We start from the raw sequence: 25,600 nt of genomic DNA, 5'->3' as shown, positions 1-25,600 counted from the left end.
ACATGAGGTGGCCAAAGTACTGGAGTTTCAGCTTCAGCATCATTCCTTCCAATGAACACCCAGGGCTGATCTCCTTTAGAATGGACTGGTTGGATCTCCTTGCAGTCCAAGGGCACTCTCAAGAGTTTTCTCCAACACCACAGTGCAAAAGCATCAATTCTTTGGTGCTCAGCTTTCTTCACAGTCCAACTCTCACATCCATACATGACCACTGGAAAAACCATAGCCTTGACTAGATGGACCTTTGTTGGCAAAGTAATGTCTCTGCTTTTCAATATGCTATCTAGGCTGGTCAAAACTTTCCTTCCAAGGAGAAAGTGTCTTTTAATTTCATGGCTGCAATCACCGTCTGCAGTGATTTTGGAGCCCCCCAAAATAAAGTCTGACACTGTTTCCCCATCTATTTCCCATGAAGTGAAGGCAAATAAATGGGGATAAAGCAGAAACAGTGACAGATTTTATTTTCTTGGGCTCCAAAATCACTGCTGATGGTGACTGCAGGCATGAAATTAAGATGCTAGCTTCTTGGAAGAAAAGCTATCACAAACCTAGACAGTACGTTAAAAAATAAAGACATCACTTTGCTGACAAAAGTCTATATAGTCCAAGCTATGGTTTTTCCAGTAGTCATGTATGGATGAGAGAGGTGGACCATAAAGAAGGCTGAGTGCTGAAGAACTGATGCTTTTGAATTAGAGTCCCTTGCACTGCAAGGAGATCAAACCAGTCCATCCTAAAGGAAATCAACCCTGAATATTCACTGGAAGGACTGATGCTGAAGCTGAAGCTCCAATAGTTTGGCCACCTGATGTGAAGAGCCCACTCACTAGAAAAGATCTTGATTCTGAGAAAGATCAAAGGCAGGAGGAGAAGGGGATGGCAGAGGCTGAGATGTTAGCATCACTGACTCAATGGGCATGAGTTTGACAAACTCCAGGAGATGGTGGAGGACAGACAAGCCTGGTGTTCTGCAGACCATGGGGTTGTAGAGCTGGACATGACTTAACGACTGAACAACCATCTCTGCCACTGTTCCTGGGGAACTGACCATCATAACTCCTTGTAGTCTTTGCTGGAAACTTAACTCATTATCTGTGATCTGCCTTTGTGCAGTGACAGGGATGAGCAGGCCACTCAGAGAGTAGAAGCGGCCACTTTACTGCAGGGTGTCTCCACTCCCAGTACTCCATACATTTTCAGAGGAAGTCCATCAGGAATAGCAAGATGGCAATTCACCAGGGACTGGGCACTGCTGATGGGGTGGGCCTAACTGGGGTGGCAGCCCAAGGCTGTGATGTGCACTAGGGATTTTCTCTGCAACCAGTATGGACTGTCAGCTCACTTGGAGGATAAGAGGCCATTGCAAAGCTTTTTGAATTAGTTCTCTCCACTGCCCTTGAACTTGTCTCATTCTTGGAGGGGGGTATAGTTGCTTTACAACATTGCATTGCCTTCTGCTATACAACAAAGTGACTCAGCTGTATGCATGCATATTTTTCTCTTTCCCCTCACCATGGACCTCCCTCCCATTGCCTCCCCTCATCCACCCCTTCAGGTCACCATAGAGGCACTGAACTGAGTTCCCCATGCTATACACTAGGCTGACACTAGCCATCTGTTTTACACATGGTCGTGTGTATATGTCGATTCCAGTCTCGCAGTTCATCCCATCTACTCTATTCCCCCTCACCCTTGTCTACCCATGTCTGTTGTCTGCGTCTCCATTCCTGCCCCATGAATAGGTTCATCTGTACCATTTTTCTAGATGCCACATATATGCAATCTTCTCTTGGGACAAAAATATATATTTTTTCTTCTTTCTCATTTTTCTGACATTCAGTTCAGTTCAGTTCAGTTCAGTTCAGTTGCTCAGTCATATCCGACTCTTTGTGACCCCATGGACTGCAGCACGCCAGGCCTCCCTGTCCATCACCAACTCCTGGAGCTTACTCAAACTCACATCCATCGAGTCAGTGATGCCATCCAAACATCTCATCCTCTGTCCTCCCCTTCTGCTCCTGCCCCCAATCCCTCCCAGCATCAGAGTCTTTTCCAATGAGTCAACTCTTCACATGAGGTGGCCAAAGTACTGGAGTTTCAGCTTCAGCATCATTCCTTCCAATGAACATTCAGGACTGATTTCCTTTAGGATGAACTGGTTGGATCTCCTTGCAGTCCAAGGGACTCTCAAGAGTTGTCTCCACCACCACAGTTCAAAAGCATCAATTCTTTAGTGCTCAACTTTCTTTATAGTCCAAGTCTCACATGCATACATGACTATTGGAAAAACCACAGCTTTGACTAGACGGACCTCTGTCGGAAAAGTATTATCTCCACTTTTTAATAAGCTGTCTAAGTTAGTCATAACTTTCCTTCCAAGGAGTAAGCGTCTTTTAATTTCATAGCTGTAGTCATCATCTGTAGTGATTTTGGAGCCCCCCAAAATAGTCTGTCACTATTTCCACTGTTTCCCCATCTATTTGCCATGAAGTGATGGGACAAGATGCCATGATTTTACCTTTCTGAATGTTGAGCTTTAAGCCAACTTTTTCACTCTCCTCTTTCACTTTCATCAAGAGGCTCTTTAGTTCTTCACTCTCTGCCATAAGGGTGGTATTATCTGCATATCTGGGGTTATTGATTTTTCTCCCAGCAATCTTGATTCCAGCTTGTGCTTCATCCAGCCCAGAGTTTCTCATGATGTGCTCTGCACATAAGTTAAATAAGCAGGGTGACAATATACAGCCTTGATGTACTCCTTTCCCTATTTGGAACCAGTCTGTTGTTTCATGTCCAGTTCTAATGTTGCTTCCTGACCTGCATACAGATTTCTCAAGAAGCAGGTCAGGTGGTCTGGTATTCCCATCTCTTTCAGAATTTTCCAGAGTTTGTTGTGGTCCACATAATCAATGGCTTTGGCATAGTCAATAAAGCAGAGGTAGATGTTTTTCTGGAACTTTCTTGCTTTTTATTGATCCAACAGATGTTGGCAATATGATCTCTGGTTCCTCTGCCTTTTCTAAATCCAGCTTGAACATTTGGAATTTCATGGTTCATGTACTGTTTAAGCCTGGCTTGGAGAATTTTGAGCATTACTCTACTACTGTGTGAGATGAGCATAATTGTGCAGTAGTTTGAGCATTCTTTGGCAGTGCATTTCTTTGGGATTGGAAAGAAAACAGATGTTTTCCAGTCTGTGGCCACTGCTGAGTTTTCCATATTTGCTGGCATATTGAGTGCAGCACTTTCATAGCATCATCTTTTAGGATTTGAAAGAGCTCAGCTGGAACTCCATCACCTGCACCAGCTTTGTTTGTAATGATGCTTCTTAAAGCCCACTTGCCTTCACATTCCAGGATGTCTGGCTCTAGGTGAGTGATCACATCATCGTGATTATCTGGGTCAGGAAGATCTTTTTTGTATAGTTGTGTGTATTCTTGCCACCTCTTCTTAATATCTCTGCTTCTGTTAGGTCCACACCATTTCTGTCCTTTATTGTGCCCATCTTTGCATGAAATCTTCCCTTGGTATGTCTAATTTTCTTGAGGAGATCTCTAGTCTTTCCCATTGTATTGTTTTCTGTTCTATTTCCCATTCTATTGTTTTCCTCTATCTCTTTGCATTGATTCTGAAATTAAAGTAGTGAAAAGCAGAAAAGAAATGAGGTTCTCAGCTTTGAAATCCAGAAATGCTCATACTTGCTCCTTCCTGAGCCACGCCAGGATTTGGTGTGCTGCTGGAGGAGGAGGTATGTATGAGTGCCAAGCCCTGTTGGCAGGCCTGCTGTGTGGTAATGATGACGTTCGGGGCTCCAGTCCGTCCGCCTTTCTCTGCAGCCACTCAGACATACCACATTCCGTCCACTCTCTTGACCCCATGGGGCATGCTTTATGCTTGCCCCTCTACATTCAGTCTGGTTGAATTCTGCCCACTGTCCTTTGCCCTAATCCCTCCTGGCAGAGGAAACAAAAGAACATAAAGGATCCCACAGTTTATACATATATTTTTTATACAGTGAACTCAGTCATCCATACTAATGGGCGGGGGCCATTAGAACAGATAATCCAAAATCCATTCACTTTCCTTTAGAACTGGATCACATGATTGTTTCTTGTGAGGCCTGGTAATTAAGTTTGGCTCAAGCTAATGCTTTAATTAATTTGCATTAAAATTGGTCTGAGAACATCAGTCTAGGGTCAAACATTTCTAGAGGAGGATAAACCTAAACTCACTTGGTAGGTAAATAGACTCTTTAAACAATAGCAACAACAATATAGCTTTGTTATTTATAGATTATTAGATGCTCAGATCTTCCTAAGAACAAAGAATTTGTTTCTCTGTTGTGTCTCTTAAAGATAATAGAAATTATGTCCTTTTGTTATGCTTGAAACTTGATTGCTGCTATTGGTCAAAATTTTACTTTCACTATGTCTAAAAATACCCCAGATTAAGATGAAATTTAAACCTAGGTTAAAGTGAATTTGATTATTTCTAAGTTATTCTTAGTTTTCTATTAGTCCTCTATTTCTTACTTTCTAGGGCCAATAAAATTTACTTTCTAATGTAAATTATTGCTACAATTATTTCTTGTAGTTACAAAAGAAGGGCAGTTTTCACATAGAAACACTTAATAGAGGTATTGGGAATTACCAGTAATTTTACAACTAAGGGATTGCCATTGTTAATACTGTAAATTGCTGTCATTTGCTTGCATGTGTGTGTGTATGTACCTACACATATGTGTATATATATATATATATATATATGTATACATACATATGTATCTGTATAAGTGTGTGTCTTTGTGTATGTCCAAATATAAAAAATGTATCTATACACATACATACTCAAATATACAAAATACATAAATGTATCCTGGCATTCCAATGAATCTACATTTTGATTCTTTTTTAGTTTACATTTTATAAGCAGCTTACACTGTCATTATAATTTCTTCAGAAATTTTATGAGATGCATTATATTCTATGTTATGGACAAATTTGGGGATGTTCCCTTTTGTTTTTGCCATCAAACATAGCACTGCAACGAGCATTTTTGTGAATACTTCTCTCTATACTTTTGGTGGCTGTTACTTTAAGATAAATTCTTAATGCATAACTCTTGGATCAAAGGGTAAAGAGTTTACCTTTTATTACATGTTGTCAAAATTGCTGATGAAGAGGTTATGCCCTTTAATCTCTCACCAATGGTGCGTGAGCCTGTTTGGATGCCTTCCTCATACCAATTCTGTGCACTTTCAATCCTATTTAAATGTTTGATACTCAGAAGAAGATACCAAAACCATGTTTTATTTACATCTTAAAGTAAGGAAGAGATAGGCTATGTCTTCATATTAACAGTGACTGCATTTTCTCTTTTGTGAATTACAATTGAGTCCTTTGCCCATTTTCTTCTTGAGTTGTTTATTATTATTATTGATTTATGAAGTTTTTATTTTTGGAGTAAGAAAACTGATTTGTCATTTAGGCTGAGAATACATTTCCTAGTAGCTTTGCTTTAGACTTTGATTATACACTTTATCATGTCAAAATTTATATGTTCAGCTTTAGCCACTAATTTTCCTCTTTGATGACCTATGTGGCTTATGTACACATGTAGTGCATATACTCATCTATGTGCACATATTTTATAATGCAATCATGTGTCTGTATACAGTCACATTTCAAAAGGCAGTCCTTATTTCAAAACTAAAAAAATTTATATATATATAAATTTTGTATATATATATACATATACACATACATACATACATACATATACATATACATATACATATATATATATATATATATATATATATATATATATATATATATTTCTCTTGCCTGGAAAATCCCATGGACAGAGGAGCCTGGTGGGCTGCAGTCCATGGGGTCGCAAAGAGTCAGACACTGAGCGACTTCACTTTCACTTTTCACCTTCACGCACTGGAGACGGAAATGGCAACCCACTCCAGTGTTCTTGCCTGGAGAATCCCAGGGACAGAGGAGCCTGGTGGGCTGCCGTCTCTGGGGTCGCACAGAGTCAGACACGACTGAAGTGACTTAGCAGCAGCAGCACACATACACCCTTTGGTTCTTTTAGCTAGTAGTTTTATAGTTTCATTTTTACATTTCTTCTTTGCTCCTTTTGGGATTTAAGCTGGTGTAAGGGATGAGACTGGGATACAGTTTATTTTTTCAAATGGCCAACTAGTTGTCTTAATGCCATTGATTGAGTCATCTGTCTTTGAAATGTCAGCCTAAATATGTACTGAAATCCCGATCTCCTGGGGTCTATTTCCAAACTCTTTATTCTGTTTCATTGATCAGCCTGTCCGTCCCTTCAATAGGACTACATAGCTAATCACAGTTTTTAAAGATATCATGTCATTTTTAGTCTATTTATTCTGTCATTGACTGATAATATCATATCTGTGAATTCCGCATTGCATTTCCAATTGGATTTAATTTGCAGTGTATCTTGTTATATCATCTGACACATAAAAACCCATCATTCTTATATTTCATCAGGGCTTTAGGTTTTTATTGATATAAAATGACCAACTCTTTCTCACTTGAGATTTTTGGCTAGAATTCTAACTGGAGAGATTCTAAAGTAGTTTTCCATGTTTTATTTTGATGTTCATTTCCCAAACATTCTTTTCTTTTTTTAACTTTGGATTTTTAAAGCCTTACTGTTTTATTGAAATCAGTTCAATCTGAGTGGTTTTTACACTCAGTAACCTACATTATGCTTACCGTCATAGCTATTTGCCTGCGTCATCCTCTTTCGTATATTGTCTTTTGGTTATAACGTTACTTATTATTTTTATTTGCATTACTAAATACACTCTCATGCTTGGTATGATCTTCAGGGGAATTTAGAAGCATGATTTATTCCTGTAATTCTTGTGATTTAATTCTATTTGTAACTATCATAAAATGTTTCAAAGTTATTCTAGTTATTCTTAAACCTAACGGACATTGTCAGAACCCAGAGCACAGCGGGATTTTTAATTGTTTACTATCTTTATCAAAGTCAGCACTGTAGACAACGCTCACCGCTCCACACTGGAATTTTTGGTTTACAAACTTTGGCGCTGAAATTTCCTTTCTTTACTCTTTTCCTTATTTCCTCCCTTTCTTTCTTCCTCTTTTAACTCTTCTATAAACATGCAACATACAATCAGGAAAGTATACAAACAATATGCAGATCCCAATTAAGTAATCAAAAGCAGATAGAGAAACTACATATTCTTAGGATAATCCTCTGGCCCTCAGCCCAGCTCCCAGCCCAATCAGTATCTCATCCCCAGTCACCCAAGTTTAATAAACACCCTGCCTGCCATAGTTATTTTCCCTGCTTTTCAAAGTTGATATTGATGAACTTGTATAACATATATGCTTTTGTACCAACATATATGCTTTTGTACCATCTTTAGTTAAGGTTTGTAAGATACAACATTTGTAAGATTCATTCACATTTTTGCTTGGAATTTTAGTTTGTAATTTCTTTTTCCTTTCTTTCCTTTTTGTTTTTTTTGGATATTTTTGATGTGGACCATTTTTAAAGTCTTTATTGAATTTGATACAGTATTGCTTCTGTTTATTCTTATGTTTTGATTTTTTGGCCATGATGCATATAGAATTTATCTCCCTGACCAGGGATCAAACCCACTCCCCCTGCAATGGAAGGAAAAGTCTTAACCAGTGGACTGCCAAGGAAGCTCCATGTAGTTAGTAGTTTTTGTACTTCATTCTTTTATTTGTTTCTTTGTATGTAACTTGTCTCTTTCATCTGATTGCTTTTGAGATTTTCTTCCTTATCACTGCTGTTGGCTGAGTTGATTACGATGTACTTAAGTATAATTTTATATTTCTTGTGCTTTGGGGTCATAGAATTTCTTGCACATGTGAGTTCATCGTTTTCATGAAGTTTCTGAAAAATTTAAGCAACTATTACTTCAAATATTTTTTCCTGTCTCCCCTTCCCATACCTGCCTACAGAGATTCCAATTCATGATTATTATATTTGGAATCACTTGAAGTGTTCCGTGGCTCCCTGATGCTCTTTTCATTTCCTTCAGTCATTCATTTTCCCTGTGTATGGATTTGGATAGTTTCTTTAGCTACAACTTCAAATTCACTGATCTTTTCTTCTGCCCTGTCTCATCTGCCATTATTCTCATCAGGTATAATTTTCATCTTAGATACTCTGTTTTTCATCTCTAGAAATTCAATTGTATCTTTCTATGTTTTCCATGTTTCTAATTCCTTCTTTTAGCTTCTTGAGAATGTGGGACACAATTAATGCTTTTTAATGTGTTCTTTCCTATTATTGAAACTTCCCTGGTGGCTCAGATGGTAAAGCATCTGCCTACAATGTGGGAGACCCAGGTTCAATCCCTGGGTCAGGAAGATCTCCTGGAAAAGGAAATGGCAATCCACTCCAGTATTCTTGCCTGGAAAATCCCATAGACAGAGGAGCCTGGTAGGCTACAGTCCATGGGGTTGCAAAGAGCTGGACATGACTGAGTGATTTCACTTTCACTTCCTACTATTACCCCATCTGTGCCACTTCTGGATTGATTCCTATTAATTGTTATCTCTTCCCCTATAAGGAGAAGGCAATGGCACCCCACTCCAGCACTCTTGCCTGGAAAATCCCATGGATGGAGGAACCTGGTGGACTGCAGTCCATGGGGTCGCTAAGAATCAGATACGACTGAGCAACTTCACTTTCACTTTTCACTTTCATGCACTGGAGAAGGAAATGGCAACCCACTCCAGTGTTCTTGCCTGGAGAATCTCAGGGACAAGGGAGCCTGGTGGGCTGCCATCTCTGGGGTCGCACAGAGTTGGACATGACTGAAGCGACTTAGCAGCTTCCCCGATAGGTCATACTTTCCTGCATCTTGTCAAGTAGGCCTATTAATAACCCTGCAATGATCTGAGTGTTCAAGTAAAAGGAAGAGTCATACATCTCTCACTTTAAATCAGAATCTAGAAGTGATTAAGCTTAGTAAGGAAAGCATATCAAAAGCTAAGACAGGCTAAAAGCTAGGTGTAGGTGTCTTGCACCAAGCAGTTAGCTAAGTTGTGAAGGCAAAGGAAAAGTTCTTGAAGTAAATTCAAAGTGTTTCTCCAGTAAACATACGAATGATTAAAAAAAAAAAAAGATTTTTGCCAATATGGAGAAAGTCTGGGTGGTCTAGATAGAAGATCAAACCAGCCACAACATTCTCTAAAGTCAGAGCCTAACCCAGGGCAATGCTCTGATTGTCTTCCATTCCATGAGGGCTGAGAGAGGTGAGGAGACTGCAGAAGAAAGGTTTGAAGGTAGCAGAGACTGGTTTATGAGGTTTGAGGAAATAATCCACCTCCTTAACATAAAAGAGCAAGGTGAAGCAGCAAGCGCTGATGTAGAAGCTGCATCAAGGTGACCAGAAGATCTAGCTAAGATATTTATGAAGGTGGCTACAGTAGACAATAGCTTTTCAGTGTAGACAAAACAGCCTTCTATTGGAAGAAGATGCCATTTAGGACTCTCATAGCTAGAGAGGAGAAGTCAGTGCCTGGCTTCAAGGCTTCAAAGGACAACCTGACTCTCTCATTTGGGGCTAATGCAGATGGTGACGCCAATGCTCATTTGTCATTCTGAAAATCCTAGGACGCTTAAAAATTAGGCTTAATCTACTCTGCCTGTGCTCTATATATGGAAAAACAAAGTTTAGATGACAGATGTATCTGTTCACAACAAGCTTTACTGAAAATTTCAGACCCACTGTTGAGACCTACTGCTCAGAAAAAAGATTCCTTTAAAAATATTACTGCTCATTAACAATGCATTTGGTCACCCAAGTGCACTGATGGAGATGTACAGTGAGATTAATATTGTTTTCACACCTGCTAACATAATATCCCTTCTGCAACCCATGGATCAAGGAATAATTTCAGCTTTCAAGTCCTATTATTTAAGAAATATATCACATAAAGCTACAGTTGCCATAGATAGTGATCTCTCTGATGGATCTGGGCAAGATAAATTGAAAACTGGGGAAGGATTTGCCATTTGAAAAGCCATTAGGAAACATTCATGATTCATGGGAAGTGGTCAAAATATCAACATTAACAGGAATTTGGAAGAAGTGGATTCCAACACTCACGGATGACTTAGAGGGTTTCAAGATTTTAGGGGAGAAAGTAACTGTGGATGTGGCAGAAAAAGCAAGAGAACTAGAATTACAAGTGGAGCCTGAAGATGTGACCGAATTGCTGCAACTCCAGGATAAAACCTTAGCAGATGAGCAGTTCTTATGGATGAGCAAAGAAAGTAACTTCTTGAGATGGAATCAAATTCTGGTGAAGATGCTATAAAGATTGTTGACATGACAGCAAAGGGTTTAGAATATTACACAAACTTAGTTGAGAAAGCAGCAACAGGGTTTGTGAGGATTGAGTCCAGTTTTGAAAGAAGTTCTACTGTGGCTAAAATGGTATCAAACAGCACTGCGTGCTACAGCGAAATTGTCCATGAAAGTCAATGATGTGGAAAAATTCATTGTTGTCTTATTTTAAGAAATTACCACAGCTGCTCCAGCCTTCAGCAACCACCACTCTGATCAGTCAGCAGCCTCGGCATCAAGGCTCACATCAAGGTGAGACCCTCCACCAGCAAAAAGGTCATGATTCATCAAAGACTCAGATGATCACTAGCAGTTTTTAGCAATATTTTTTAGTTAAGGTATATGTATTGCTTTTTTTTTAGACCTGGCATTATTGCACAATTAATAGACAACAGTACAGTGTAAACCCAACTTTCACATGCATTGGGAAGCCAGAAAATTCATGTGACTGGCTTTATTGTCATATTCCCTTCTTGCGGTGGTCTGGAACACAACCCACAATATCTCAGAGGTATGCCTGTACAAACATCCTTGAAAAAACTGGCCAAAACAAAGGCATTCACGCTCTCTGCCCATAAAACAGGCAGAAACACAAGAAGCGCAAGGAGAGGTGTCTCCCAATACTTCTTTTCATGCCTGGTCATTTTGTTGATTACTCTGTTGGATGTGAAGTATGTTTCCAGTTTTACAGATGTTCTTGAGTTTCATCTGAGGATAAGTTAAGTCATTTACAAACAGTTTGGTCCTTTCCAGTCTCGTTTTGAAGCTGGCTTGCACAGGACAAGAGCAGTATTTGGTGTATTGCTAGATTTGCTCTGCTACTGAGGCAAACCCATTCTGAGCCCCCATGCATTCTTAGGTTTTCCAGTCTGGTTAGTGGTAACCTGCCTGCCAATGCAGGAGACAGAAGAGATGCCGGTTCAGGAAGATCCCTTGCAGGAAGGCATAGACGGAGGAGCCTGGTGGACTACAGTCCACAGGGTCACACAGGGTCAGACATGACTGAAGCAACTCAGCACGCATACACTCTATAGGTCTCTAGAGTGTTCCCTGTGCGGAGCTCTCCCTTCTTCAGGACTCCACCTGGGAAATGCTAGATGCTTGGCTTTCCATCACTCAGCTCTTTCCTCAACTCAGGAAATCTGCTGGACTGTGCACTGTGGCCCGCAAAGTCTCTCCAGTCAGTGGGGACAACCGCAGGGCTTACCTCATTTTTAACTCTCAGGTATCACTGAGATTTACCAAATTTTAATATGAATTGGTGTTCCTATTTTCCATGACAATGGAAAATTATTAGCATACTTTAATTTATCTCATCCTAATAAATGCCATTATTGCAATGCATTTTGACTCTAAGTCTATCTTAACTTCCACGATACACTATTCTTATTATAATCATCATTGATTTGTATCATCACTGTTCATTTCGACTTATCCAGTAACTACCATTTGCCTTGCTTATAATTCCGTCTGTCATCTTATAATTCCTTTTGTCATCAATATCCTCCTACCTGAAGAACACCGGAATTTTCTGGTGATGCACATTTCCTTGCTTGCTCAGAAATGTTAATTAACCTTTATTCTTTTTTTTTTTTAATAGTTATTTGGCTGTGCCAGGTCTTAGTTGCTGGCATGTGAGGTCTTTAGTTGTGGTGTGTGTGATCTAGTGCCCTGGCCAGCGATCCAACCCAGGCTCCCTGCAATGGGAACACGGAGTTTTAACCATAGGACCACCAGGGAAGTCCAACCTTTATCCTTGAAACATACATTTTTCTCTGGGCTTAGAGTTCTTAGGTGGCAGTGACTCTTTTGTATTGTCTTTTTATTTCCATCGTGTCTTCTGAAAAGTCAGCTATCGGTCCGATTGTTTGATGACTGCTTTGGATGTTCTGTTTATCACTGGCTTTCAGCAATTTTACTATGATGGTTTTGGAATTATTCTGCTTGGAGTTCAAAGGACTTTTGGAACCTGTGATTTGAAATCCCTGCTCGTTGTAGGAAATTTCTCACCAAAATTTCTTCAGAGATTTTCTCTGTCCAATTCCCTCTCTCCTTTCTGCCCAGGATTCCAATTATATGCACAATAGACTGTCATTTTATCCTGCACATCTTTCTGCTTTCTTTAGTTTGCCATTCTTTCTCTCCTGTCTTTTAGTTCAGATATATTGTTCTGGCCTAACTTCTGGTTCACAAATTCTGGAATACTGGAGTGGGTTGCCATTTCCTTCTCCAAGGGATCTTCCTGACCCAGGAATTGAACCCGGGGCTCATGCACTGCAGGCAGGTTCTTTACGAACTGAGCTACGAGGGAAGCCCTCATTTGCATCTAATAAGTCATAGACCTGTTCACTGAATTCTTCATTTTAGAGTGGCATCTTTTACTTCTAGACTTTTTCTTTCTCTCTTTTAAATTTTCAGTTCTCAGCTAAAATTTTCAATCTTGTCTTGTCAGTGGAGGAACTGGTTTGCATGGTCTTTGTGTTTTATACTTTGGGTTTAGAACACTAATATTTTCAGCCCAAATGGGTTCCCTACTCTTGACTGTTCGTTTTACATGTTACCTTGTTTCTTTATTTTTTTTTTTTCTGGCTATTTTCTGGCATTTACAATGCTCTTTCTTTCTTTCATCTAGTAAATAATTTACATTTGCTTTTCTCAGGTACTTAGAGGGACTGGTAACCTGGGTTGATCTCAGTTTAATTTGGGGATTGAGATGATTTAAAGCTGAGCAGCAATCTCTCTCAGAAGGCTGATCTACATCTGTTTCATCTTTCCTGCAGAGATATACATCTTTGGAGTTTCAACCCAAAATATCACATTACCAGGGTCCTTTTGAGCAGTGGGACTTAAGATGCCTTTTGCAGAATCAGCAAATTCCCTAAGGTAAAAATAGTTTCAAATTCTATTTCTCTATACTCATATACATATATATATATAAAAATATGTGTGTGTGTGTAGTCCAGGTTGTCCAGTCAGAGTAATGGTCTATATTATTTAGTCTCTCACTGCTGAAAGAAAAACTATCTCCTTCTTTTTCTTTCTTATTAAAAAAAATTATAATTTTCAAAGGTAAAAGCAATCATTTAAGTAAGCTCTTTTGATACTAATTTTGAAACAATTATTCCAACACGTTCATACATTTAAATGAGTCTCTTATCACATAGTCCTTTCCAACTGTGCCTTTCTCAGTCCTGAATGCTTTCTTTCTTTCTGTATTTATTGTTTTTGCACAGGCCTTTTGTTAGTTTCTTCAGAAAGGACACTTTGGGTGGCATGTTTTATTAATCTTTCTGTTCCTAAGAAAATATTACTCTTGACTTCATGCATGAATAATAACTTTACTAAATATAGATGCAGTATCCATTAGAGCTCTGGAAATGTTACTCCATTTTAATGTTTCTTTTCTTTTTTTTTTTTTGAGAATTTAGAGTTGTGAAAGAAGTTTAAGGCTAATTTGATTTTGGTGATTTTAGTTATAAACTGATTTTGAATTTCCAAGATGCTTTAAAAGCCTTCCTTTATTATTGATCTTCAGAAATTCCATGAGGATTTGTAGGTTTCTGTTCTCATATGAGTTTTCATTACCTTTGCCTATAAATATAACATGTACTCTTGTGTTTTGGGTGGAGGAACTGGTTTGCATAAGGAAAATATTTTTTCTTTTTCTTTTTTTTTTTTAAAGATGGCTTCATTTCTGTTTGTTCTATTATCTTTTCTTGGTATTCCAAGGAGTTACAAATTTAATCTCTTGGATCTACTGTCTCCATGTTTCACGTTTATTCTCACTGGTATCATATTCTCTTTTTAGCAGTTGCAAATCCAATGCCTATAGACCTCAACCAGGTAACAAAAATAAATGAAGCCAGCCTGGTACACAATTAGTGAGTGGACTGCAGAGAGCAAACACCCCTTCTAAATGTGGCAGCTACCAGTCAGGAGGAGAAGGGGCTGACAGAGGATGAGATGGTTGGATGGCATCACGGACTCGATGGACATGAGTCTGAAGAAGCTCTGGAAGTTGTTGATGGGCAGGGAAGCCTGAGTGCTGCAGTCCATGGGGTTGCAAAGAGTTGAACATGATTGAGCAACTGAACTGACTGACTGACTGACTGAGCCATCAGCTGATATCTAAGTTGACACTTGAGCAGCACAAGTTTGAACTGTGCAGGCCACATAGAGGTAACTTTGTTTTCAACAAATATGTACTATAGTACAACACAATCTGTGGGTGGTTGAATCACTGGATATGGAACTACAGATACAGACAGCTGACTCTAAAGTTGTTCACCAATTTTTGACTGTGTGGAGGGTAGGCATCCATAAATCTCAGAGTTGTTCAAGATTCCAGAGGAACTAAAACCTGGGTTTTATAAAATGTAGTATTCCTTAGCAGAAAACAAGCAAGTCCCACAACTTACCACTGGGATGCTCTTGGTCACACACAGAATGATCTGTTTCTTCACTGTCTTTTGTCATATTGTCATCCTCTGCAGAATCTGACATAACAAACAAACAAAACCTTTAGTCAGTGTTTTTAACCAGGAAATACAGCAGCCTCCAGAACTCAAAGAACAGATACATGTTTGGGGGGAAAATTTTATTATTCAAAAAATTATATCATTAAAATGCTTAAATATCTTCATCAATAAATAAGCTTTTTTTAAAGTACTACATATGATGTCTTCACAAAGTTTACAAGGTAGAAATTGTAAGGATTCAGTTGGAACATCATTTTTACAACAAAGAAGAAAATATAAGCAGCCTTTATGCATCAGTGAAAGTCTTAGGAGAATTGTGCAGAACAATATGAAAGGAAGCAAAATAGAGAAGATTAAAGGAATATAATTTTAATGTCCTTAATGCTTCCATTATTGTCATTGTGCATATATGGGAGCCTTGAGTCCTTGAAAAGGCCAGATGTAGAGCTTTGAAATCCAGTGGTAATCAAAATCACCTTCTTCAGGAGCTATACCAGTAGAACAATAGCAAAGGGGAAACACAGACCTTCTGTTCATGCAACTTTACCCTCTCCCTCGTGTAGCAGATTTAAACGTGGGAACAGTATAAGTTCACTTTTTTTCCCTAAAATCATATGATGTACTTTACAGGAAATAATGTGGCTAAAAGGATTCTAGTGACTTATGGATTCTTGCAAAGCTAGAAATGGTCCCCTGTTGGATGTTTGGGACTTCTCCGGAGGCTCTTTAAAAATCACCGGGAAGAGCACATGAGTAGATCAGTAGAATGACAGAAAATAAATTTTTCATTCATTCCACAAATATTTATTAAGCGCCAGCTCTACATCAGACATGGTTCTTGATACTGGGGAGTCAACAGTGAACAAAACAACAAATCTCTGCCCTCAAAGAGGTTACAATCTAGTGTATATTCTTCTCATGGTTCAGTTCAGTTCAGTTCGATTGCTCAGTCATGTCTGACTCTTTATGACATCACGGGCTGCAGCACGCCAGGCCCCTCGTCCATCACCAACTCCTAGCGTTTACTCAAACTCATGTCCATAACGGTGATGCCATCCAGCCATCTCATCCTCTGCCTTCTCCTTCTCCTTCCGCCTTCAATCTTTCCCAGCATCAGGGTCTTTTCAAATGAGTCAGCTCTTTGCATCAGGTGGCCAAAGTATTGGAGTTTCAGCTTCAGCATCAGTCCTTTCAGTGAACATCAGGACTGATTTTCTTTAGGATGGACTGGTTGGATCTCTTTGCAGTCCAAGGGACTCTCAAGAGTCTTCTCCAACACCACAGTTCAAAAGCATCAATTCTTCGGTGCTCAGCTTTCTTTATAGTTCAATTCTCACATCCATGCATGACCACTGGAAAAACCATAGCCTTGACTAGATGGACCTTTGTTGACAAAGTAATGTCTCTGCTTTTTAATATGCTGTCTAGGTTGGTCATAATTTTTCTTCCAAGGAATAAGCGTCTTTTTAATTCTTGGCTACAGTCACCATCTGCAGTGATTTTCGAGGTTAAATGCGATCCAAAGATACCAAAAAGCCATGAGCTAATCTTGTATGCGTGTGGCTGTGGAGAGAGCAGAGGATGGCAGGCCAGTGCATCTGTTACTGACAAATGGTTTCTCTACTGAGTTCTTGCTCCTGAGTTGTGTTTTAACCCCTAACAGAGCTGAATCAGTTGGAATCTAAAATAAATCATTCTTGTTTCTCTTACCTATTTTTTTGTCTCCCCCACCTCCAAATGAGGAGACAGCTTCAAACAAACAATATGATTTGGAATATGATGAGAAAGTTTTTTCTCCAACTTGCCACTAGCAACATTTGATGGACAAGTGAGAAATCTGGGTAGTTAACATATGATTCAGATTTAATAACCAGTGAAGCAAGTATACACCCAAAGTGTATGGTTTTAATTAAATGCAAATAATTCCCCCGAGGCAAATGTTTAATTATCTGCACAGCTTCTTATTTCTTTCTGAGACTGACAATAAATTTCAAAGTCCAAATTTGGAAGCAAAACTTTAGCACAGACACATTTCCCAAACTGTTATCTCACTCAAGTCAAACTGTTTTAAACTAGCTCCCATTAAAATACGCCTTTTTAATTCTGAAACTAACACGTGAATTAAAAAATATCATTTGAATACTTTTTCAACATGAACAATGAAAATGAACAATTTAAAAAAGATACTATATGGACCAGGCTAAATTTAAATTTGAAAGTGTTTTAGTTTTACTAGTTTATAGAAAATGGTATCATCTGATAGGTACTCTGGTAAACACTCATTTCTTTCAAAATTATCCAAGATTCTGTATGCAGTTAGAATTTATTCATTTGTACTTAAGAATAATTCACTAAACTTTATAATTTACATAAACATTATGTTTCATGAACCAAATATGACCTAAGAAATGGTCTTTTGAAAAGTGATTTACAGTGAGTTTATAAGTTAACTGTACTATGAGTCACATACAATGGGTGAAAGTATTTAAAAAATTACTTACTAGACTATGCCGATTTTGTCACCAAAATCTGTGTCTTTGGCAAGTTAAATGACCCTTTAATTTCAATTTCCTTGAGGAGTTGCTACAACATTGCTAAGGCACTTTCTGATCTTATGTGCTCTAATGTATACAATGTATTTCATTGAATCCAAGACAGCATCAATTGTTATTTGCTCTATTATTTTGTGTAGAATTTAAAAAATGAGACCAAATGAACTATAACACACTCTAAATTTTAAAGATATACCCTGATTTTAGAAATAAAATATATAAAGAACTATGCATCCTAGAAATACAATATTTGAATATATTCTGTGTGAAATACATGTTTTTATGTGATGACAAAGATTTCACATCACATGACCCATCACCAAAGCCACAAGTTCGTCTTGTCTTGTATGTGAGTCTTTTTTTCCAGAAACGCTTTCATGTATGTGCATCTGTTTTATTTACAGTAATAAAGGAAGATAGAAAGTATAAGTTCATACAGCATGCACAAAAAACCAGGTGGCTATGGAAGATTGTTCCCACCACAGTTTTTCTATTCAAAGAGCTATGTGAATTTCCAGTCTCATGAATTCTGCAAGACTAAATTTGACCCTGAATGTTTTAAACCATGGCTCCTATTACATTACATATAGTCAAAGGTTTGAAATGACAGTGGAGCTTTTCTGCTCTGGAGGTGATGAAAGCTGCACTCTATGTGCATATAAAGTCATTATTCATAATCAAAAAGGGAAAATAAATCCAGTATACAGTCATTAAAAGAGGTTATTTTTCCTTTGTAAGTTCCATAAACTACCATGAAAACTGTAGTTGTATATACTAAATTCTTTCTGTTGTTGTTGTTTTGTTATTTATTATACTAAGTTCTTGAATCACTTTGGATTCACATTTTATTTAATTCTAAAAATTATCATTTGATAGTGTTCAAAAAATGTAGAAGAGTTATCACCTAATTCTGAGAGTCAGTCAATGTTATTTTAATAAAGAATTTGAATTAAATTTTATATGTAGATCGTGACTTGCAAAATCCTTAAGGTCAATGTCCTATTAGACAGTTTTTTCAAATGCAAATATTAAAATGAATAGCTTTGGCTTTGAAGTTCTAAAGACAAAAATTCTAAACAGTAGGTCATTTTTAATGCAGTCAATCACAAATGCCTACACAGGCTAGTACACGTAGAGATTTAAGCTGTGATGATAAATGATGATACTATTGAATTTTTTAATCAACATATCTAGACTATAAATCAAAATAAATATTCTTTCTTTTGAAAATGTCCCCTTAGAACAAAAGCTGTTAACCCTACAGCATCACTAAATATACTCTAGGGGACCACAAACCTTTTTGAAATGATATGTAAATGTGTGCTTATATTCATATGTTCATTTTTTCTGGGAGGAGAGAGCTTCTGTCATATTCTTATGGGGATATGTGACCCCAACAAGGTTAAAAACAACTATAGAAATCTATAATGCCAGTGACACTGCCATTTTACGAAAGATTTTTAGTACTATAATTGAGGAGCTATAGAATTTGATGTCCATGCATAAATTCATCAGTGATGGCAATTCTTGAATTCTTAAGGAAGATTTGATTTGAGCAAATAGCTCAAAACAATATGGAGATATATTTAATAAATGAGGAGGATAGTCCAGCTGTCAAAAAACACTTTGTGAATGGATGATTAACTGTCTTTGAGAACATTTCCAAGACAGGAGGTGAACTAAATCCATCTAGTAAGAGAGGCAGTCCCTGCCTACTATTGAGAGTAGAGGCAAGCGGTCATTTGGGTGCAAAAGTTCTACTGGGTCCAAACCAAATAAATACCATGCATGAACACCTACACATAAAATATTCTTGCTCTGTAACATGCAAGCCTCCTCACGTGAGTACCCTGGCTTGACATGAAAGTCACACAGAAACACAATCATCAGGATTTTTTTATACCATTTATCAACTATTATTATTATTTTTTACTTTACAATATTGTATTGGTTTTGCCATACATCAACATGAATCCACCATGGGTGTACACATGTTCCCCATCCTGAACCCCCTTTCCACCTCCCTCCCTGTACCATCCCTCTGGGTCATCCCAGTGCACCAGCCCCAAGCATCCTGTATCCTGCATCAAACCTGGACTGGCAATTCATTTCTTATATGATATTATACATGTTTCAATGCTATTCTCCCAAATCATCCCACCCTCTCCCTCTCCCACAGAGCCCAGAGATAAATTCACTCACCTATGGACACCTTATCTTTGACAAATGAGGCAAGAATATACAATGGAGAAAAGACAGTCTCTTTAACAAGTGCTGCTGGGAAAACTGGTCAACCATTTGTAAAAGACTGAAACTAGAACACTTTCTAACACCATACACAAAAATACACTCAAAATGGGTTAAAGATCTAAATGTAAGACCAGAAACTATAAAACTAGAGGAGAACATAGGCAAAACACTCTCCGACATAAATCACAGCAGGGTCCTCTATGATCCACCTCCCAGAATACAGGAAATAAAAGCAAAAATAAACAAACGGGACCTAATTAAAATTAAAAGCTTCTGCACAACAAAGGAAACTATAAGCAAGGTGAAAAGACAGCCTTCAGAATGGGAGAAAATAATAGCAAATGAAGCAACTGACAACTAATCTCAAAAATATACAAGCAACTCCTGCAGCTCAATTCCAGAAAAACAAATGACCCAATCAAAAAATGGGCCAAAGAACTAAATAGACATTTCTCCAAAGAAGACGTACAGATGGCTAACAAACACATGAAAAGATGCTCAACATCACTCATTATCAGAGAAATGAAAATCAAAACCACAATGAGGTACCACTTCACACCAGTCAGAATGGCTGCTGTCCAAAAGTCTACAAGCAATAAATGCTGGAGAGGGTGTGGAGAAAAGGGAACCCTCTTACACTGTTGGTCGGAATGCAAACTACTATAGCCACTATGGAGAACAGTGTGGAGATTCCTTAAAAAAAAACTGAAAATAGAACTGCCTTATGACCCAGCAATCCCACTGCTGGGCATACATACTGAGGAAACCAGAATTGAAAGAGACATGTGTACCCCAATGTTCATCGCAGCACTGTTTATAATAGCCAGGACATGGAAGCAACCTAGATGTCCATCAGCAGATGAATGGATAAGAAAGCTGTGGTACATATACACTATGGAGAATTACTCAGCCATTAAAAAGAATACATTTGAATCAGTTCTAATGAGGTGGATGAAACTGGAGCCTATTATGCAGAGTGAAGTAAGCCAGAAAGAAAAACACCAATACAGTATACTAATGCATATATGTGGAATTTAGAAAGATGGTAACGATAACCCTGTATGCGAGAGAGCAAAAGAGACACAGATGTGTAGAACAGTCTTTTGAATCATCAGGATGTTCTTTGATTCTTGTAAACTGATTAAACCAAGGAAAACATTTATCCTGGCCTGTTCCTTTGAATAGCTGGTTTAATGTGTGAAGCAATTGGAATAAAGTAGTTTTTCTTCCAGATGAACAGTGTGATCATTCACAATAAACTAGTCTCAACAGCTGCTTAAGGTCTCCTTAAAGCTTTGCAGTGAGGAAACCTCCATACATACAGGAAAAATATATCCTGTAATATGTTTCCAGAGGATTCAAATGGCAAGGCTCTGAACTGTGTGTGGGACCTGCGATGCTGGATATACAGGCTGCACTGTATTTGCCTGAAAAGGAACCAGGTACACAGGACAGGATGTTGCTCTGAGTAGTGGCAGCTGAGCTATGGTTAGTCATTTGTCTCCATTATGTTCTCATTAACCCCCATTAAAAAGCGGAGAATCATTACCAGAGTTGCGGAATCTAGGTACTAAGAGTCTTTGAGACACAGAGGAGAGAAATACCATCGTGTCTATTAACTTGGTTTCTTTTTTTTTTGGCAACACCCTGTGGCATGCGGGAGCTTAGTTGCTCACCAGGGATGGAACCCATCTCCTGCAGTGGAAATATGGAGTCTCAAACCACTGGACACCAGGGAAGTCCCTAACTGTTTCTGTTAGAAAACATATTCCATATTCCAAACAGTACACCTGGGTAAACCAGCTTGTTCTGTACCTTGTTTTTGCAAATATAAGCAAATAAGAGAACTGATCATGAGTGGATGGGCACAAGTCTGGGGGTGCGATTCCAGATGTACAACTAGAAACTCCATTCACTTTATATAATCTCAGTTTCAGCATCTTAGGACCTGAGGGTGTCTAGGCAGATAATCCATCTTAAACATTTTATAAGGCTAATCTGCTGAATTGTTCAAATTATCTCTTCCTTCCAGACAACAACTCTGTAAACCTTTCTATTCTTCACTTGCTATCTGCCTACTTGAGGTTTTACACAGACTTTCCCTGTTTATAAAGTAAAGGTTAACCGTGGGGGAAGTGGTGCAGCGTGACATCAATGACCCACTGGCTGTCTTTCATTCTGCGGCTCCATGAAGGAGCATCACAACGTGAATCAGAACAGCTGGATATGAAACCGGTTGGACCATGATGGGAAAAGAAATGCTTAATTACCCTTTCTATCAAGTTAATTTTCCCCCTTCGGCAATGTAAACAAAGGCAAATCTGCTCTTGTTTGGTTGTCTGTGACCTGCTATCCTTGACCTCCATCCTCCAGTGCCTTTCTGTTCTTGCCTCCCTCTCCCTTGCTAAGCCTTGCACTGCAGGCTCTCTTTATTAAAAAAAAAAAAAAAAAGAAAACTTTGACCAGGGCACAAGCATGAAAAGCAGCTATGGCTCCAAACGCAGAATGACTTGCAATTCTATTAAAATGTTTACTGAGGGACTCCCCTGGTGATCCAGTGGCTAAAAATCCAAGCTGCCAATGTGGGGTTTAACCCCTGATCTGGGAACTAGATCCAGTAGGCTGCAACTAAGTTCCCATACCACAACTAAAGACACCACAATGAGGATCAAGATTCCAAGTACCACAGCTAAGATCTGGCACAGCCAGATAAATGTTTTAAAAAGTAGTCCATCTATAAATCAGGGAAAAGAGAAGAATTTTGTTTCCACTTTGGTTTAATTTGATCTGATAATACCAGGTCTTTGAGACAGTGCTGCTGAGAGGACCGTCGCCCGAGAAGAGAGGTGGAGGGGTATTTGGATCTTCACTCTGAGCAGGGTCACAGCCTAACGGTTGGACACTTGTTGATTATTTTACTCCACAGAGAAGCTGAGGCAATAGACAGACTCTATGTCCAGATTCACAGCTGCTTCAGCTTCTGGGCTCTGGCTGTTTCAAGGCAGGAACCTGGAGAGAGAGGCTGAGATGCCAAGACCTCACCTGCTGAGATCCAGGGGTTCCTATAGTCTCCAAGGACCCAGACATAATGTGCCCTGCCAGAGCACCACTTAAGCCTCCTTTCCAAATGATGGAACGGGACACGTCTGTAGACTAAGGTACGCACTGGAGCCCTTGTGAGAGTGACTCATTTTATGTGAGCTTTGAAGAGCGGGAGGACTTCTGAGCATCTCTTTGTTCTGCACATCCAGAAAGATCCACAGATCCACTCCAGTGAAAATGGGTGCTTCCTTTTTCCTGGTTTTGTTTCCCTTTAACTTTCCCATGCTATTGAATACACTGTTTAACTTGGATGGCTGCAGAAGGGTTCATTACTTGGATCTGCCATAAGCTGCTTTACTACTGCCTCTACTATGAGATATCCAAATTGAATCACAGCTTCAGCCATTCTAAGCAATCCTATGTGTTTGTTGTATTGGGAGTCTCGAAGCTGGATTCACTCCATTCTTCTCTTACTTTTTCTCAGCCCAAGCCCATCTCTAAGATCTACAGAGAATTGATCTCTTGAGAGCTAGAGCAGTTGGAATACAGAACAAGAGAGGTCAGCTAAGCCTTACAGTAGCCAGCCTCCCCTATCCCCCATACCCACTGGACTCTCCCTGAGACTGCAACAAATGGTTCCAAGAGATGAGCTGCTTCCCAAGACTCTGATGAAAAGCACTCTTGACCCAGAAGGGCCAGAAGTACCCAAGAGACAATGTCCAGCTTCCTGACTCCCAAAGGATCCAGGAGGTAAGACTTCACTTTCCCTGCCTCTTAGGCAAACAATTCTGAATATTCTCTATACGTATCTCTGAGGAATGGAGCCCCAGTTCCCCTCGGAAGTAACCTGCTCATTACAGTACCCCTTATTGGATGTCCTCCTCACTTCCCCAAGCCTCACCTGTGGCTTCCTGGGACCACCCCCCAAGTAAACAACTTGTACCCACATCCCTGTCTCAGAATTTGCTTCTGCAGAACTCAAGCTAAGACAGCCAAGATAGTCAATAACCTGTCTTTCACTACTTAATAGCAAAAATGGGAATGCTGCCTCTATTCTCCTGACTTACAGCTCTCTTATGCTACGCTGCCTTTTGTTAGGGAATATTAAGCCAGTGCTTGCCACCTAAAGAGGGAAAGTTGGGGAAACAGGCATTTTGTATCATATAATCCTGAGCACTAAACCACAGGTGACTGGTGGAAGATGGATCCTGAATAGTCACCTTTAGACTGGCCAACAGACTCTGAATTAAGGTGGCCTCTCATGAGACCTCCACCTACCAGGAGAGAATTCACATTTGATTATGATGAAAGGAATCCACCAGCTCCTTGACTTGGAGTGTTTGGTGGTAAAATATACAGAGAAAGTTTCAAAGCAGAGAGTGGCTTAAAGGCAGAGATTTACTCAAGGAGAAAGAAGGAAACAGAAGCCATGGATGGGGCAGAAGAGAGAAGTGTCAAGAGTTACTTGGCAGCATCAGGAGAGTAGAAAGAGGAAAAGATGAAAAAGTCTCGGATGCTCCGAGTGGATGGCTGTTAGCTGAGTTTCCAGAAGAACTGATGGAGGGGCTATTGCCTCTCAAATAACTCAGTTACTGAGGCTCAATGAAATGTCTTCCTCTCTCTGACTTTTCAACCAATCAAGTTAAGTCTGACTCCCATGCTGGATCTTGCAAGTTCATTTTCTAATTTTGTTGTATATATATATACTTTAAACATTTCAAAAGTGCTTTTCAAAATATTATTTTAAGAATTATACTTATATCTTTTTACATCCATTTTTTAAAAAGGAACATTTACCTTTCTAGCGGTTTCCAATGTCCAGCATCCTCATGAACCTTGTACACAGAAGGAAAGATAGTGGACCAAGAAACTTAGAGAAAGTTAAAGAGGGGCACAGCCTGGTCTTGCAGAACAAAACAAGTATAATAAACTTCATTTTCAAAACTGACCCTGGTGGGGAAACAAATCAGGCAATATCTGGTATAACAGGAAATGGGGTGTATACAGGCATTTGTATGATGAGGGCAATGATTTGCCTTATATGCTAAGAAAAATGTTTTAAAACCAAATCCTGTGAGATGCTATGATGACCTTGGGAAATATACTATGGATTAATGTAAAATGTTATTTTCTATTTCCAGGAAGATTTTATTTTAATCTACTACTATTTTAGATTTAAAACCTACTATTTAAATCTACTACTACTAGGTTTAACTAAGAGGTCTAGAAATCATTATAATAGACTTTCCTAATGCAATGACTGGCTGTATTAGTATGCTAGGACTGTTTTAACAAAATCCCACAGACTGACTGACTTAAACAACAGAAATTTGTTTTCCCATAGCTCTGGGAGTGAACAGTCCAGGACTGAGTTATTGGCTGTTCCAGCTTCCGGTGGGCCCTCCTCCTGGCCTGCAGTAGGAAGCCTTCTTGCTGTGTGCTCACAGGTCCTTTCCTCAGTGTGTGTTCAGAGACAGAAATTGGGATCTTTCTTCCTTTTCCTGATGAAGGCACTAATCAAACCTAGACAGCGTATTAAACGCAGAGACATCACTTGGCCAACAAAGGTCCATATACTCAAAGCTATGGTTTTTCCAGTAGTCATGTATGGATATGGAAGTTAGACCATGAAGAAGGCTGAGCATTGAAGAATTGATGCTTTTGAACTGTGGTGCTGGAAAAGACTTTTGAGAGTTCCTTGGACTGCAAGGAGATCAAACCAGTCAATCCTAAAGGAACCTTGAACATTCGTTGGAAGGACTGATGCGGAAGCTATAATACTTTGGCCACCTGATGTAAAGAGTTGACTTATTGGAAAAGACCCTGATGCTGGGGAAGATGGAAGGCAAAAGGAGAAGGGGGCAGTAGAG

The 25,600-nt window shown here is 39.0% G+C and overlaps 1 protein-coding gene across 4 annotated transcripts in view; it reads right to left on the bottom strand.

The window, feature by feature from the left end:
* The window catches only part of MACROD2 (mono-ADP ribosylhydrolase 2), a 2,333,538-nt gene that overhangs the window by 103,097 nt on the left and 2,204,841 nt on the right, over positions 1 to 25,600 (bottom strand). For all 4 annotated transcript variants that reach the window (XM_069547115.1, XM_069547113.1, XM_069547114.1 and 1 more), the window contains one exon: positions 14,827 to 14,904. In XM_069547115.1, the coding sequence (XP_069403216.1) occupies positions 14,827 to 14,904 (78 nt within the window). The remainder of the gene's footprint in view (positions 1 to 14,826; positions 14,905 to 25,600) is intronic.

Source organism: Ovis canadensis, chromosome 13, assembly GCF_042477335.2.
Source record: "Ovis canadensis isolate MfBH-ARS-UI-01 breed Bighorn chromosome 13, ARS-UI_OviCan_v2, whole genome shotgun sequence".
Classification (NCBI taxonomy): Eukaryota; Metazoa; Chordata; class Mammalia; order Artiodactyla; family Bovidae; genus Ovis; species Ovis canadensis.
The sequence above is the reverse complement of the archived record's forward strand: the minus strand, read 5'-3'. Positions and strand labels throughout refer to the sequence as shown.